The following is a 16,731-nucleotide window of genomic DNA, read 5'->3' on the forward strand; positions in this document are numbered from 1 at the left end:
GGAAGAAAAGAGTGATAACCTACCATTGGCTCCATCTTCGGAAAATCTCATCGAGTCCACTCCTCAAGAAGTTAATGCTTGTGAGGAAAAAGTCACGTTCACAAATGACGATCTTCTACTAGGTGACACTCTTCATAATCGCCCATTGTACTTGGTTGGCTATATGCGTGATGAAAGGGTAAATCTAATTTTGGTTGATAGAGAATCCTCAGTGAAATTTTGCCAATTTGCACTATGAAAGAACTTGGTATTCCCATGAACGAACTCTCAGAAAGTCATGTGATGATTCAAGGATTCAACCAAGGGGGGCAAAGAGACATAGATGCGATCAGGCTAGAAATCACCATTGAAGATATGCAATCAAGTGCATGGCTGCATGTAGTCGACGCGAAGACTTCATACAATGTCTTACTTGGAAGGCCTTGGATACATGAGAATAAAGTGGTTCCATCTACCTACCATCAATGTTTAAAATACTACGAGAGTGAAGTCGAGAGGAAGATAGTTGCTGATGATGAGTCATTCACTGAGGCAGAGTCACATTTTGCAGATGCAAAGTTTTACTTGAAGAACCGTATTGTGAAGAAGATAAAAGTTGATGATGGCATGAAAAGAAATAATGACGAGACCATAACTAAAAGAGTTGAGGTGACTATTGATAAATTCAAAGCTATTACTGAGGAGGTACATGCCAACATGAATAAATCTCGTAAAGGGGATATTGCATCTCATGGAAAGAAAATAAGCCCCGCGCTCCAAAATGTCCCTAGAAGGAAGAAATTGAGGTAAAGGAGTTAACTCTTCCGGTAAAACAAATTGAGGTAGTAAAGTTATCCTCGAAGCCTTTTGCAGGGTTTGTAGCACAAAATCATTTGCAGAATGTGGCACTCCCTACAAAGCGAACAGATGAAGGTTTTGACCCTAACGCTTACAAGCTATTTGCAAAAGCTGGATACAATCCCAATGAGCCGTCAAAGTTAGGGAAGCTACCATCAGAAGCTGCAATGAGACAACCACGTGAAGATCTGGGATACAATCAACCGTCACCGGTGTGCATCTCCATAAGAAGGGCGAATAGCAATTATATCACTGTAGAAAATGAATATGCCGCTTCTGACAAGCCTTCTGTCTTTGATCGACTTGGAAAATCACCTGTGAGGACCTCCGTGCTTGAAAGATTGGGTCCATAAAAGAAGGGGAATAAGTTCCAGAGAAATTTTCAAAGCATAAAAACACCCGCTTCGCCCAAAATCCAGAAGATCTCTAAGGATTTCCAAAGTTTAGTTCCTTCTAGAATGAGGCGACAAACAAAACTTGTGGTTTCATGTAAAGAAGTACTAAAGGTAAAGCCATATACCATGGTCTACACTAAGGAACGTGACAAAGATGAAGAAAGTGTGGGTTCTTCGTATCATGTTACTGTACAAGGCGAGAATGGTGTTCCATCTTCAATGGAGGATAACGCAGAATTGGAGGATGTTTCACCATGTTATCACATATCCTTCAACGATGGGGACCCTCAAGATGAAGATGCGAAAGATGATCCACCCGAACTTGAAGAAGGAGTGAAGACGACAGTTGATGCCTTAAAAGAAGTTAACCTTGGCACCGATGAAGAACCAAGACCCACCTACCTAAGTACTTTACTAGAAGATGATGAAGAGAGCACATATATTGAGTTACTCAAGGAGTTTAGGGACGTCTTTGCTTGGATTTACAAAGAGATGCCTGGCTTGGACCCGAAAATAGCAGTCCATCACCTTGCAGTCAAAAATGGTGCTCGCCCTGTTAAACAAGCTCAAAGGCATTTTAGGCCGAACTTGGTTCCCTTTATTAAAATCGAAGTTAACAAACTCATCGAAGCTGGCTTTATTCGTGAAGTTAAATACCCAACATGGGTTTCAAGTATTGTCCTTGTAAGGAAGAAAAATGGCCAAATTCGAGTGTGCGTTGACTTTAGGGATCTTAGCAATGCATGTCCAAAAGATGAGTTCCCGCTTCTTATTCTAGAATTGATGATCGATGCTACTACAGGGTATGAGGCAATGTCATTTATGGACGGTTCATCAAGCTATAACCAAATTCACATGGCGCCAAAAGATGAAGAGCTTACCGTATTCCGTACCCCAAGGGTATTTATTGCTACAAGGTAATGCCTTTTGGCTTGAAAAATGCTGGTGCTACTTACCAAAGAGCTATGCAGAATATCTTTGATGACCTTCTACACAAGAATGTCGAATGCTATGTTGATGACTTGGTGTAAAATCAAGAAAGAAAAGCGACCACTTGAAAGACTTGAGAATGGTGTTTGAGTTGCTCCGGAGACACCAACTTAGGATGAATCCATTAAAATGCGCCTTTGGAGTTACCTTCGGAAAGTTCATGGGTTTCATTGTCTGACATCGAGGGATTAAAATAGATCAAACTAAAGTAGATGCAATCTTAAAAATGCTTGAGCCCCGCAACATTCATGAATTGAAAAGTCTGCGAAGAAAGCTAGCATACCTTATAAGATTCATCTCAAACATAGTTGGGATGTGCCAAGCATTCATTCGCCTTATGAAGAAAGGTGTCCCTTTCAAATGGGACCAAATGTATAGCAATGCCTTTGAGAGCATTAAATCCTACTTGATGAAGCCTCCAGTTTTGGCAGCCCATATACTTGGAAAGTCGCTGATACTATATATTTCAGCACAAGGAAGGTTTGTTGGAGCGTTGTTGGCCCAAGAAAATAGTGAAGGGAAAGAAAACTCCCTTTACTACTCGAGAAGGATGATGACACCAAATGAGCTGAATTATTCGCCGTTTGAAAAGTTATGTTTGGCGCTAGTCTTCTCAATCCAAAAGTTGAAGCACTACTTTCAAGCTCATGTCGTTCTTTTGGTTTCTAGAGCAAATCCCATCAAGTTCGTGATGTCAAAACCTGTCCTTACTGATCGACTAGCAAGGTGGTACCTCCAGTTTCAACAATTTGAAATCGTGTACATCCCATAAAAGGCTATAAAAGGACAAGCATTAGCGGACTTCTTGGCAGATCACCCTATACCTGATGATTGGGAGATAACTGATGAACTACCTGATGAGGACGCCATGGTCATTAAAGTTCAGCCTCCATGGAAGATGTACTTTGATGGTGCTACACATCGCGGAGGAGCTGGTGCTGGTGTAGTATTTGTCACTTGTCAAGGTGAAGTTCTGCCCTACTCTTTTACGTTGACACAACTCTGCTCTAACAATGTTGATGAGTATCAAGCACTAATACTTGGGCTCGAAATGGCTATCGAAATGAAGCGGTTGCAATTTCAAGTCTTTGGTCACTCTCAGTTAGTGGTCAATCAGTTTTAGGTAGTTACGAGGTCAAGAAGCCTGAACTACGCCCATATCATGATTACGCTAAAAAATTAATGGGGTGGCTCGGTGATGTGACTATTTAGCATGTGCCAAGGAAAGAAAATAAGAAAGCTGATGTTTTAGCTGCCCTAGCTTCATCGTTAATCCTGCCTGATCAAGCGCAAGTTACTGTTTGCCAAAAATGGGTAGTACTGCTGCCAAATGAGGCTGAAGGTGAAGAAAATGAACTCAAGCATCTTGTCGTTGTTTCTGAAGTTGAGAAAGAAGAATGGCGACAACCCATTATCGACTACTTATGCTATAGGATACTTCCAAAAAATCCACGGAGAAGGACTGAAATCCGTCTTCGTGCATCTCGCTTCCTTTACAACAAAGATACCCTATACATAAGATCATTCGAGGGAGTACTCTTGCGATGTTTAGGGGAAGATGAAACACTCGAAGCTTTGCAAGAAGCGCATTCTGGGTATATGGGTCACACCAGTTTGGACCAAAGCTCCACTTCCATATAAAAAGGATGGGATATTATTGGCCAACGATGGTAAAAGATTGATTGGACTACGTTCGAAGATGCAAGACTTGTCAATTCCATGCGAATTTTATTCATCAACCTCCTGAAGTGTTGCACTTGACTGTTGCATCCTGGCCGTTTGACGCTTGGGGTTGGATGTTGTTGGACCACTACCAAACTCTTCTGGTGGGCACCTATACATCTTGGCCGCAATTGACTACTTCTCAAAATGGGTTAAAGTTGTTGCTCTTAAGGAAGTAAAGAAGGAAAATGTTGCAAGTTTCATCCGAGTAAACATTATTTATCGCTTTGGCATTCCTTGTTACATAATAACGGATAATGGAAAGCTATTCGATAATAGCTTGATGAACAAGATTTGTGATCTCTTTGGCTTCAAGCAACGTAACTCTTCGATGTACAATGCTGCCACCAATGGTCTAGCTGAGGCATTCAACAAAACTCTATGCAACTTGTTAAACAAAGTCATCTCCAAATCCAAACGAGATTGGAATGACCGTATGGAAGAATTTCTATGGGCATACAAGACGACTCACCGCACACCAACACAGGAGACTCCTTATTCACTCATTTATGGAGTTGAAGTCGTCTTGCCACTTGAGCGTCAAATACCTTCGTTACGACTGGCTATTCAAGAAAGGATCACTGATGAAGAAAATGCTTGACTTCGATTAGTAGAGTTGGAGGTTTTTGATGAGAAGAGGTTAGAAGCTCAACAGAGTCTTGAATATTATCAAGCTCGATTGTCTCGCGCCTTCAACAAAAGAGTCCTCCCAAGATCCTTTCAAGTAGGATATCAAGTCCTTTTCGTACGAAGACCCATGATTACTTCCCATAAACCTGTAAGGAAGTTCACTTCAAAATGGGATGGGCCATATGTTGTACAAGAAGCTTAATCAAGTGGGGTTTACAAGTTGGTTGATGCAGATGGCATGAGAATCGGCCCAATCAATGGCAAGTTTTTAAAGAAGTATTATCCTTGAAGCTACAACGCTCCTTAACGCATGAGCCTAAAGTGCATGTTGTTACACTCCTGGCCCGTATGAGTCTAAAATGTGTACGGCCCCGAAAAAAATGTGTTAGGTTGAAAACTTCGAAAAAGGCGACCTAGGCAAAAGTTAGGACATAAAAAAAATAAAAAATCACCCATTCTGAACTACAGTATGACTTGATCCTCTTCACCGAGGTACATAGGTAGCTTAGAGTTTCATTCTAAGTTCAGTCGCATAAGTTCAAAAGATACATATTGCCCCAATTGCTATTCGAATGAAGTATGAAGGAATGTAAGATCAAGATGGAATGACATCCTCCTATTGAACTTTGATCTCATTTGATTTAAAGGGGGCAACCCTTCATGGTAAATTGATATCTTCAATGGGCCGATTTTAGGAGGATGTCAAATATTTGCATTGAAGTCTAGGGATTCTCTATGTCTTCAGGTTTGCCAAACCTTCAAGTTTATTGTTCTCCAAGTCCGCCCTCTACCTTAAAAAAGGGGAAAAGAAGGGAGGCGTCATAAGAAAACACAAGTATAAGGAAAAGATTGCTTGGCACAACGTTTCAAATTCAGTGAGACTTGAACCCAAGATATTTTTGAGAATATAGCTCTTAAATTTCGATTGATGGCAAGTAAAACATATTTCGATCTCGAGGCTTCCATACCAAGATACAAAAGTTTTGGTGAAGTCGTGCAATCTGAAATTATCAGCGTGTCAGAATTTTACGTTGAATTTGGAATATTATCTGAAATTATCCTTAAAGTATTAAATTTTTAATTTTGGATATGATTTAAATTTCAAAGTTTGGTTTCTGAAAAATCAAACAGTTCGTAATTTCGACGTTTCTACACCAAGATATGATTTTTTTTGGTGAGACTGCACAAATCTGGAATTGATAGCATGGTGCAATATAAAGTTGATTTCAAAATATTATCTGGGACGATTCTGAAGGTGTTCGATTGAGAATTTTGGATATGTTCAAGATCTTGAAGTCTAGTTTTCCAAAAACGGTTTGTAATTTCGATATTCCTACACCAAGATATGAATTTTTTGGTGAGACTGCACAAATCTGGAATTGATAGCGTGGTGCAATATAAAGTTGATTTCAAAATATTATGTGGGACAATTCTGAAGGTGTTTGATCATAAATTTTAGATATATTCTAGATCATGAAATCTAGTTTTCAAGAAATCAAACAGTTCATAATTTCGATGTTCCTACACCAAGATATGAATTTTTTGGTAAGACTGCACAAATCTAAAATTGATAGCGTGATGCAATATAAAGTTGATTTCAAAATATTATCTGAGACGATTCTGAAGTTTTTTGATTGAGAATTTTGGATATATTCTAGATCTTGAAGTCTAGTTTTCAAGAAATCAAACGGTTCGTAATTTCAATGTTTCTACACCAAGATATAAATTTTTTGGTGAGACTTCACAAATATAAAATTAATAGCGTGGTGCAATATAAAGTTGGTTTCAAAATATTGTTTCAAAGAAAACCAAGTTTTGCTATGTAAACGTCAACGCATCATACTAAGCAAGCAACTATTGGTACTAATAAAAAAAAAGGGGAAACATCAATAAAAACGTGCAATGTAAAGTAAAACATGTGGAGTTTTCAGTTTCAAGGATAGTCTCTAGTTAACTAAATGCAAGAAAAAAAAATAAGAGGCAAATAAATACTCTATATAGGCTAATCTAAACACAACTTATAATTGACTAAGTCCTTAAGGGTGGCCTCTAAGTGTTATTTCTTTATCTCCACATCGGCCAAGTCATCAGCAGTCGCCAAGGAAATATCAGAACATCTACGGTACTCCTCTTCAGCAGATGAGACTTTAGATTCAATCCCTTCAACCTTTTTTTTGGCAATAACTCTAAGAGCTCTTAACTGTTTCACCTTCTCCTTGGCCTCTTTGAGAGACTGACTGGTGGCAGAAAATTTTTCGACCTTCTCCCCTTTCTCAATCAAGACAAGATCAAGATGTTCCTTGGCGTTTAAAATGACTCAGATTTTTCAACATCCACGACCTTGTCAAAAAGAGCTGATTGTGCCTGGTCATATGAAGTGGCAAGCTCGAACAAAGACGTCAATAAGTCTTTTAGAGGGGAAATATACACACCTTTTCCGTCTATCTCCTCGAGAATCACTTGGATCGCGAATTGAAGAGAAGAAGCATTGTCTGTGGTAGCATCCTCGAGTTTGGCCTGAATTTTCCCAGGCATTCAAAATGTAATCCTTGCGAAGAGTCAAGACAACCTTTCTTCCATCAAATATAGACATTGTTGGTGCTGATTGTTGATGAAAGTTAGGCCCCGATTTTTCTCCAAGACTAGGAATGGAAGTCGCCTCTAGGTCTGACCTAGGTATTGGAAGTGATTTCCTCGAATCTGGCTCTGCCACGGATTCACTACTACCTTGTGACTTGCTCTGGTGTGACGCCATTGAAATATGAACACCATTTGGCTCCATGGAAAAGAGTATACGGTTAGTAAAATTACTTGGATATTGTAAGATAATATGAAAGTTTTAATCGTTACCTCTTTGATAGCCACCAAAGTCCTTGAAGCACTGCCGATGCTGTCAGTAATCTCGACTACACCCAAATTAGTATCTCCCTGTTTGTTTGAATATGGCTTCACCCGCTTGAAGTTTTGAACTCCATGACTACTATCACCCTCGTTTTGGGGTGGTCGTTTGTTGGAGTTAGGGACAATGGTGCCTAATGAAGAGGAAGAGGAACCCTCATGGACTTGGTGAGCCTGAGAAGGTCCCTTCTTTTTACAAACTTCTTTATATGGAGGTCCCTTGACGTCTCGTGGTGCAACCACTTTTGATTTCAAAGTAGGAGGTTTGTCCTCCTTGTTATGCTCTTGAGGCGTGAACTCTAAAAGCGCAACAGTGATTGGCCCAACAAAAGTCACCAGAGATTCTAAATGATCTTCAAGAAAGTTCCCATGTACTCTTGTCCACCAGGATCTATACTCTGACGAAAATAGCCTTTTTGTCGTAGATATAGCCGGGGGAAAGGTTGCCTCACGTTGATGGAATTATGTGACACACAAATTTGCCAAAATCTGAGTCCTTCTTCTAATGAGGCGCTACGAAGGTCATTTTCCAAAATATCAGGACCGGTCTGATAAAATCCAAATTGACGGCTGAATCTATGTGGACTATATGGTTTAAGAATGAAAGAGTTCTCACACCTCGAAGGAAGATAATTAAAATGGATACTCATAAAATAATTGACTTTCGGTTTTGATGCTTTATCATTATCCTCAAAATAGTAAGGTTCATACCCCTCCAGCATAGTAGAAGTCCAAGACGCATTATCCGCTTGATGGATGCGTTTTCTTGCATTTGTATCATCCAAATACCTTGCAGTGCCTTCCCCAGAATACGCCACCATCAATGGAACATATGGTCCTTTTGGAAGCCCATAGTGTATCCTGAAGTAGTGAGCAAACCAACCGTATACATAATGAATGGGAAAAGAGATTTTGATATGCTCGAGATACGAGGACTTGGAGATATTGTTCAAACCATAGTAGATGCTCGCTAGAACTAGGATTGCAAGGCTGAATTTCCACCCACATGACATCATGCTCGCTGTTTTAAAGGTCTCGGTTGGAATGAAATCACCATCTTGAGAGGGAAATACAAATGCACACAACCAACAAGATAAGAATGTTGCTAGATACGTGATTTCTCTCTTTTCATGTCGAACCCCAAGGTTAGAAAAATATCATCTCATCCATGCTAGACCATGTAACTACTTCTGGTATAGCTCCAGTGGAATTGTGCGTTGACTTCCAGTGGAATTATGCGTTGACCATGTAACTACTTCTGGAGCAGGTTTATATCTCAAGTCTCTCTTGCACCAACATTCAATCCACTTGCTAAATGAGACCTTTGGATCATGACTCTCCCCTTCTTGAAGATGGTTAAAGGCGGTAAACAGGTATCCACAAGCTCGAGGAGTAAATATTTCATTCTTCTCATTAACACGTGTAAGTTCAATAGTTTCAGGCAAAACTTCTTCGTAACCGCCAATGGTATGTAAATCCCAAAGAGAGATTGATAATTCTCCGATTGATGTAAGTAAGGTATTTGTTGTGGGACACCAAGCTTCAAGAAACGCTCGCAAGCTGTTGGAATTTCGATCATATGTAAATAAAGAAGCATACACGGCATCATAAATTCTTGTTGTCTCCAAAGCCCGTTGACTTTTACCAAGTATGTCCTCAGCCCATTTCCAATATCCTGGGATATGATGATATTCACCGTCAATTCTCAAAGTATCTCCCCAACGTATCTCCTTTTGAATTATATGTCGTCCTAGGCAAGGAAGGGTACTCGCGATGTTGAGTTTTCGCTGATAAGGAGTCTGAAGGGACCATATTTTGGTTGGCTTTTGGTTGTGATCTAAAGTCCAATCTATCATATGGAGGGAATTCTGTAGAGGTGGCCACAGATTTGCATATCGGCCAACTAGTGGAGGATAAGTCAACAACTTAATTATAGCCCCTCCATTCTTAGCATCGATTATGAGATACTTGCGCTTGGAGGGTGGAGATGTGTAGTCTCTGAAGTGAACCATCTTTTCAAAACTGCATAAGAAAAGGAAAAGCGATTAGTAAATATTAAGCCAACGACGATTGACAAAAGAAGGAGGAGATTCTAGTCAATTATGCTTTAGGCAAGTTTCTATATGCGATTAAGAATTTTTCTTTCTCCTATCTAGCGTTGTGGGCTTTAATATTTTATATGTTGATATAGATTTAGCCGTCTATATGTTGATATGAACTTATCTGTCTATATAGCAATGTGGATTTGCCCATCTATATAGTGCGGAGTCGTCCGTCTATATGCTAGTGTGGATTTGTCCATCTATATGGTGATGAGTATTTGTCCGTCTATATGTTGGTATGGATGTATCCTTCTATATGCTGATGTGGATTTGTCCGTCTATATGGTAATGGGGATTTGTCTGTCTATAAGTTGTTATGGATTTATCTATCTATAAGTTGTTGCAAATTAATTTGTCTATGAGTTGTTGCAAGATCCGCCCGTCAATAAATTATTGTGGATTTAACCATCTATAAGTTATTGCGGATTTATCCTTCGATGAGATGTCATGGAGTTGCTCATCGACTTAGCACTTGACGGCTCTTCTTGTTTGACCTACAAAAAAATGACAAAAGAAGAAAAGCATAAGAAAAGAAGAAAAATTACCTTCGCGTTAATGCTTCTGATTCCAAAAAACTAGACTCAATAGAGCTTACAAGTACTACAAATTGATGTTTAGAGGGGAAGAACATACGTCTATATATACACATATGGGAAGGCATCGGACAATAAATTTGACGATGTGGGATATTGCAATTGTATTTCATGTCAGATTCGGCTACTGCTTGTGTCTTCGAAGAAGGATTGGTCTAACTACGGCGGCAATGTAAGAATTCAAAGACAAATCAATTGTGTTGGAATTTGTGAACGGATTAATTGTATCCGGTCATTACGGTAAGGACTCTCTAAAAGGAATCAAGTGTAATTTGTAGTGTCCTCCTAAAATTCTGAGTCACGGCAAAGTATTTTATTAGAGACAAAAAGGGAATGCTTTTCCAAGAATAGAGATTGCTCACCAAGTACAATATGGATTGCAATGTTGTATTTAGAATTAATTATGTGTTGATACGTTAAGACACGTGGATCAATAAAAGAATGACAGTTGGCAAAGAATAGTTGAAGAGCTACGAGCCTTAATAGGCACGGACAAATATTCAAGAAACAGGAAGGAACGGTTACTCGGACCTCTTGGTAATTCAAAGAAACATTGAAGGAATGAACCTAGATAGCAAAAAGTATAGATACGTATTATTCGTAATTAATGAGTATCAAGGATGGAAAACGTTATAGAATCTTCACAAAATAGTTACGATTGCCAATTATAACGTTACATTAAATGTCATTAATTGCTCATAATGGCTCTGTTATGAGAGGAAAGAAACGTATTACTTAAAAATAGCTATAAAAGGAGAGAAATAACATTTGTAAGGACACAGAATATTATTGGAGTACAATGATTTACTTTGCTTTCTTTTACTTATTTAGTTATCGTCTAAGTCAATTCTTCTTATTTATTCCATATTTGATTATCAGTAACCCGAGTTCTTCTAAAAGTAAGCTTTGACCGAAATTCTTATTTTCTGGTTAAACAAATTTGTTCTGTTACTGGAAAACTGATAATCTTCTGCGTTCCAAATCGATTCTTTATCGGAAAAAAATCATGTCGAATGTCAACGACAATAACCAACAAAATTTACCACTCCAAGGAAATCCACAACATCATCCAAACCAACAAGGTGACAGAACTCCACCCCCTTCACCACAACATTCTCCTCGACAATCACGAGAGGGGACTCCTGACAGATCTGAATCAAATGAAAATGATCAAGCTATCGATGAATCTTTGAAAAAATTAATCACTCAACAGGTCAGCAATGTTCTTCAGGGTTTTACTAAATAGTTATCGGATGTACCGCCAACACCAACTCCAAACAACAACACCCTGAAAAATCCTCGCTCATGACTCGTTAATTCAGGCAGTGGCGGAGCTCCCAGCGAATCTCGTGATGGAGATCCAGGTAACCCAATTAATTGTGATTTACAAAATTTAGTACTAACTTTGTAGAAACAGCTCAAGGAGCAAAGTGACCGCATAAAGCAAATACCTGGAGTGCCGCATGTGATCAAGGGAATAGATATGGACAAATATTCACAACAACTTTGGAAGCCAAGTGTTGCTCCTCTACCAATTCCGAAGAAATTCAAGAGGCCCACTATTCCGAAATATAATGGAACAACTGATCCATGGGATCACGTAACTACATTCACAACTGGTGTAAAGGGAAACGACTTGACCAAGCAAGAAATTGAATCAGTATTGGTCAAGAAATTTGGAGAAACACTCACTAAGGGAGCATTAACATGGTACTCTCTTTTACCCGAAATTTCTGTAGATTCTTTTGCTGAGCTTGCAGATTCATATATCAAAGCACACTCGGGAGCTCAAAGAGTTGAAAAAAGAATGGAGGATATTTTCAAAATAAAACAAGGAGATACGGAGCTGCTCAGGGAATTCGTAGATAGATTCCAGAGAGAAAGGATGATGTTGCCATGTGTATCTGATAATTGGGCGGCCATGGCATTTGCCAGTAATCTAAATGAAAAAAGTTCAGAAGCCACAAGGAGACTCAAGAAAAGTCTACAAGAATTTCCAGCAACAAATTGGAATGATGTTTATAACAGATATAGCACAAAGCTGCAGATAAAAGAGGATACCATCACTCGGTCTCAAAAAGAGGAAAGGGTAAGTTCAAGACGAGCTGAAACTAAAAAAAGGTCCGGTAAAAATAGGTACGAGCCTTACATAGGACTAGCAGGAAGGGACTCACGTTCAAAACAAGAAAACCCGAGAAACAATCATAGATCATGAGATAGAGAGTCAGGTTCATCATCAAGGTTCGGAAAAGAACGAAACACGCGAGAGACGCGAGATGATGATAGAAGCTCGAAGGCAAAGATCGGCAGTTACAGTTTTAATGTTAGCACATCCGAGTTGGTGGTTGTTTTAAGGAGCATGGAAGACAAGGTACGGTGGCCAAAGGAAATGAGATCAAACCCGAACAGACGAAATCCAGATTTTTGGTGCGAGTTTCACAATGATCACGGTCGCAAAACAGCGGATTGTAGATTGCTGCAAGGTGAAGTCGAACATTTATTAAAATAAGGATATTTAACTGAATTGTTTAGTGAAAAGGGAAAGCTAACATATATGAAGAATAGGCAGGAGCCCCCAAAACCTCCTTCGCCAAAAAGGACGGTTAATGTCATAAGTGGAGGAGAAGAGATCAATGGTGCAACATATACGGTAGCTAAGAAAGTGTCAAAAATAACAGTTACATACAGGAAGCAAGTTTGACAAGTTCTGGAAGAAGATAGTATTACATTTGATGATACAGATGCAGATGGCGTGCTAATCCTGCATAATGATGCACTGGTAATATCTTTACTTGTACATGACACTAATAGAAAATGAGTTTTTACTGATCCAGGTAGTTCCGTGTATATCATTCTATTAAGAGTGGTAAACAAGATGCAAGCTGATGATAAGTTGAGACCCAAGGCACACACCTTGTCTAGTTTTGACAACTCGAGCGTCGTAACAAAAGGCGAGATAATACTCACCACATTCGCAGAAGGAGTGATCAAAGATACGAAATTTCAGGTGGTAGAAATGGATATGGCTTACAATATGATTCTTGGTAGACCATGGATTCACGAAATGGACGTTGTTCCATCTACCTTGCATCAAGTTATCAAATTCCCATCACAATGGGGGATACGGAAAATCCATGGAGACCATCAAGCTTCACGGAGCATTGGTACCTGAGGGAACCATAGAATGTAGTTGAGGACGCATCGACATGAACCTCAACTGAAGATAGGGAAACAGATGTAGATTCGAGGCCCGATACTATTCAGGAACCTGAGGGAAATGAAAATATCAAAATAACGATCGAGGAACTGGAGGCTGTGGTGCTATTGGTACATTGGCCAGACAAAAAAGTCTACATTGGAACCAACCTCAGCCCGGAAATTAAACGTAAGTTGATTGAACTTTTAAAGGCTAACGTAGATTGTTTTGCTTGGTCCCATTCAGATATGACAGGTATACTACCAGAGGTAATGACCCATAAATTAAATGAAGATCCATCGTACCCACTTGTCAAACAAAAGAAAAGGAAGCAAGGCTCCTTCAAGAACCAGGTGATTCAAGATGAGCTGCAAAAACTTTTAAAAATTGGGTCTATCCGTGAGGTAAAGTATCCAGATTGGTTGGCTAATACTGTTGTAGTACTTAAAAAGAATGGTAAGTGGCGAGTTTGTATAGATTACACTGATCTAAATAAATCTTTCCCTAAAGATTCATTTCCATTACCACACATAGATCAACTAATTGATGCTCCTGCAGGGCATGAATTGTTAAGTTTTTTAGATGCCTATTCAGGATATAATCAGATTAAAATGGATCCTCTAGATGAAGAAAAGACTTCATTCATCACAAACAGGGGGACTTACTATTACAAAGTGATGCCATTCGGTTTAAAGAATGGTGGGGCCACATATTAAAGGCTAGTGACAAAAATGTTCCAAGAACACTTGGGCAAAAGCATGGAAGTGTATATAGACGATATGTTGGTTAAATCACAACAAACAGGAGACAACATTCAACACCTGACTGAAACATTTTAGATTCTTCGCAAATTTAATATGAAGTTAAATCCTGAGAAATGTGCATTTGGCGTCTCATCAGGTAAGTTCTTGGGATTTCTTGTTTCTAACTGTGGCGTTGAAGTAAATCCTACACAGATTAAAGCTATTGAAGAAATTCTGGATGTACTCACTAGCAAAAAAGAAGTACAAAGGCTGACAGGAAGAATAGCAGCCCTGGGTAGGTTTATTTCCAAGTCATTAGAAAAGTGCTTCAAATTCTTTTCAGCTTTATAGAAACAAAACCAATTTGAATGGTCTGAAGAGTGTCAACAAGCGCTTAAAAATTTAAAGGCTTACCTGTCAAATCTACCACTACTAGCTAAACCAAAAGATGGGGAGAAATTGCTTGTATACCTTGCAGTTTTAGAAGTGGCAGTAAGTGTCGTATTAGTTCGAGAAGGCCAAGGTAAGCAATCATCGATTTATTATGTTAGCAAATCTTTGCTCGATGCTGAGACTCGATATCCTCATTTAGAAAAACTTGCATTAGCTTTTATTATGGCATCTAGGAAATTAAATCCTTATTTTCAATATCATCCTACTTCCGTGGTAACTGCCTACCCCTTACGTAATATATTGCATAAATAAGAGTTATCGGGTAGATTAGCCAAGTGGGCTATAGAACTAAGTGAGTATGACATTACATATCAACCTAGAACTGCAATAAAGTCACAGGTTTTAGCAGATTTCGTGGAAGATTTTAGCCAAGGGATACAGTTAGAAGCAGAAAAAGAACTAAAGATATTTAACGGATCTAATCCAAGTACATACACCTTATTTACTGACGGTTCGTCAAATATAAAAGGAGCATGTTTGGGCATTGTCCTAGTACCACCTATGGGTGAAACCATAAGACAAGCAATAAAGTGCCATCCAATCACTAATAATGAGGCAGAATATGAAGCTGTGATTGCAGGTTAAGAGTTGGCACGAGAGCTCGGAATAGAGCAAGTAATAATCAAAAGCGACTCGCAGCTTGTTGTTAACCAGATGTAGGGGACTTATACAGCCAGAGAGGCGATGATGCAGCAATACCTGGAGAAGGCACGAGATTTGGTCAAGAAATTTAAAACTTGGAAAGTCATGCAAATACCAAGGGAAGAAAATGTCGAGGTAGACGCTCTAGCTAATCTTGTGTCTGCTGCAGAAGTAACAAATGAATAAAATGCTTCCGTGATTCATTTGTTTCATTCAGTACTTTATCAAGACAAAAATGAGGTAAATTACAATAATCTAACTTGGGATTGGAGGAACGAGATTGTCAATTTTTTGCAGTATGGAATTTTACCGGAAGATAAGAAAAAGGCTCAAGCACTTTGCAAAAAAGCCGCTCACTACTGTTTAAATCAAGGCAATCTTTATCGTAAAATGTTCGATGGTCCTCTAGCAAGATGCCTCGGGCCTTCTCAAACAGAATATGTGATGAGAGAAATACACGACGGACATTGTGGAAATCATGCAGGAGGAAGATCTTTGGTAAAAACTATGATTAAAGCCGGCTATTATTGGCCAAAAATGGAAGAAGACATGGATAGATATCGTAGGTCCGCTATCACAAGCCAAAGGCAAGGTAAGATTTTTATTAGTGCTCATTGAATATTTTACTAAGTGAGTAGAAACGAGAGCTTTTAAACAGGTACGAGAAAAAGAGGTCAGAGACTTCATCTGGCAGAACATCATATGCCAATTCGCGGTACCAAAGGAAATCGTATGTGATAACAGCCCACAATTTATAGGCGCACAGATCACAGAATTTTTCCAAAGTTGGCAAATTAAAAGGATTACCTCAACGCCTTATCATCCGGTGGGTAATGGACAAGCTGAATCAACAAATAAAGTCATTATCAACAACTTAAAGAAAAGACTAGAAGAATCTAAAGGCAATTGGTCGGAGGTACTACCTGGAGTCTTGTGGGCTTATCGAACAACAGCGAAAACAAGTACAAGGGAAACACCATTTTCACTTGTATACGGGGTTGAAGCCTTAATTCCAATCGAGATAGGGGAACCAAGCACGAGATATACTCAAGCTTCTGAAGAATCGAACGAAGAAGAGATGCGGATAAACCTGGATTTACTTGAAGAAAGGAGGGAAACTGCATTAATAAGGATGGCAGCACAAAAATAAGTTATTGAGCGGTATTATAATCGGAAAGCTCATCTCAGATACTTCAAGATTGGGGACTATGTACTCAAGAAAGTTTTCTAATCCATTAGGGCAGCCAATGTAGGAAAGTTAAGTCCAACTTGGGAAGGGCCTTATAAGATTCATGGTATTGCAGGAAAATGAGCATACGAGCTTGAAACATTAGATGGCAAGATTCTACCTTCAAATTGGAATGTTGTTCATCTAAAGAGATACTACTTCTAAGGAAAGGAAATACCCACGGGCAGGTATCCTCACTAACGATTTTTATTTTTAAATTATTAAAATTTTACTAACGATTTTAGATGATAGGCAAAAAGCTAGCCTACACTAAATGATGAATTACGACCTAAAAACACATG

General features: G+C 39.0%; 3 protein-coding genes across 3 annotated transcripts; all 3 read left to right on the top strand.

Annotated features, from left to right (window-relative positions):
- The first annotated feature begins 234 nt into the window (after window positions 1-234).
- Window positions 235-2,153, top strand: LOC138871784 (uncharacterized). Its single transcript, XM_070149684.1, has 3 exons — window positions 235-684; window positions 879-1,182; window positions 1,468-2,153. Exons 1-3 carry the CDS (start codon window positions 235-237, stop codon window positions 2,151-2,153), a joined length of 1,440 nt encoding a protein of 479 aa, XP_070005785.1.
- A 295-nt stretch (window positions 2,154-2,448) lies between these two features.
- Window positions 2,449-3,863, top strand: LOC138871785 (uncharacterized). The gene is made up of 3 exons (XM_070149685.1): window positions 2,449-2,883; window positions 2,998-3,330; window positions 3,435-3,863. Exons 1-3 carry the CDS (start codon window positions 2,449-2,451, stop codon window positions 3,861-3,863), a joined length of 1,197 nt encoding a protein of 398 aa, XP_070005786.1.
- A 10,357-nt stretch (window positions 3,864-14,220) lies between these two features.
- On the top strand, window positions 14,221-16,351 carry LOC138871787 (uncharacterized). The gene is made up of 6 exons (XM_070149686.1): window positions 14,221-14,401; window positions 14,486-14,598; window positions 14,899-15,139; window positions 15,233-15,372; window positions 15,499-15,699; window positions 15,860-16,351. Exons 1-6 carry the CDS (start codon window positions 14,221-14,223, stop codon window positions 16,349-16,351), a joined length of 1,368 nt encoding a protein of 455 aa, XP_070005787.1.
- Window positions 16,352-16,731: the final 380 nt, after the last annotated feature.

Source organism: Nicotiana sylvestris, chromosome 6, assembly GCF_000393655.2.
Source record: "Nicotiana sylvestris chromosome 6, ASM39365v2, whole genome shotgun sequence".
Lineage (NCBI taxonomy): Eukaryota > Viridiplantae > Streptophyta > Magnoliopsida > Solanales > Solanaceae > Nicotiana > Nicotiana sylvestris.

What these genes read in the sequence shown, in the direction of transcription:
- LOC138871784 (XM_070149684.1), top strand. Translation starts at nt 235, where the DNA reads ATGAAAGAACTTGGTATTCCCATGAACGAACTCTCAGAAAGTCATGTG. An exon ending in TCAAAGCTATTACTGAGGAG is followed by an intron (nt 685 to 878) that starts GTACATGCCAAC and finishes AATCATTTGCAG; the next exon opens with AATGTGGCACTCCCTACAAA. An exon ending in CTCCGTGCTTGAAAGATTGG is followed by an intron (nt 1,183 to 1,467) that starts GTCCATAAAAGA and finishes AGGATAACGCAG; the next exon opens with AATTGGAGGATGTTTCACCA.
- LOC138871785 (XM_070149685.1), top strand. Translation starts at nt 2,449, where the DNA reads ATGCTTGAGCCCCGCAACATTCATGAATTGAAAAGTCTGCGAAGAAAG. An exon ending in AAGCTCATGTCGTTCTTTTG is followed by an intron (nt 2,884 to 2,997) that starts GTTTCTAGAGCA and finishes ATCCCATAAAAG; the next exon opens with GCTATAAAAGGACAAGCATT. An exon ending in TTGGTCACTCTCAGTTAGTG is followed by an intron (nt 3,331 to 3,434) that starts GTCAATCAGTTT and finishes GTGACTATTTAG; the next exon opens with CATGTGCCAAGGAAAGAAAA.
- LOC138871787 (XM_070149686.1), top strand. Translation starts at nt 14,221, where the DNA reads ATGAAGTTAAATCCTGAGAAATGTGCATTTGGCGTCTCATCAGGTAAG. An exon ending in AGGAAGAATAGCAGCCCTGG is followed by an intron (nt 14,402 to 14,485) that starts GTAGGTTTATTT and finishes AATGGTCTGAAG; the next exon opens with AGTGTCAACAAGCGCTTAAA. An exon ending in TTGCAGTTTTAGAAGTGGCA is followed by an intron (nt 14,599 to 14,898) that starts GTAAGTGTCGTA and finishes ATAAAGTCACAG; the next exon opens with GTTTTAGCAGATTTCGTGGA.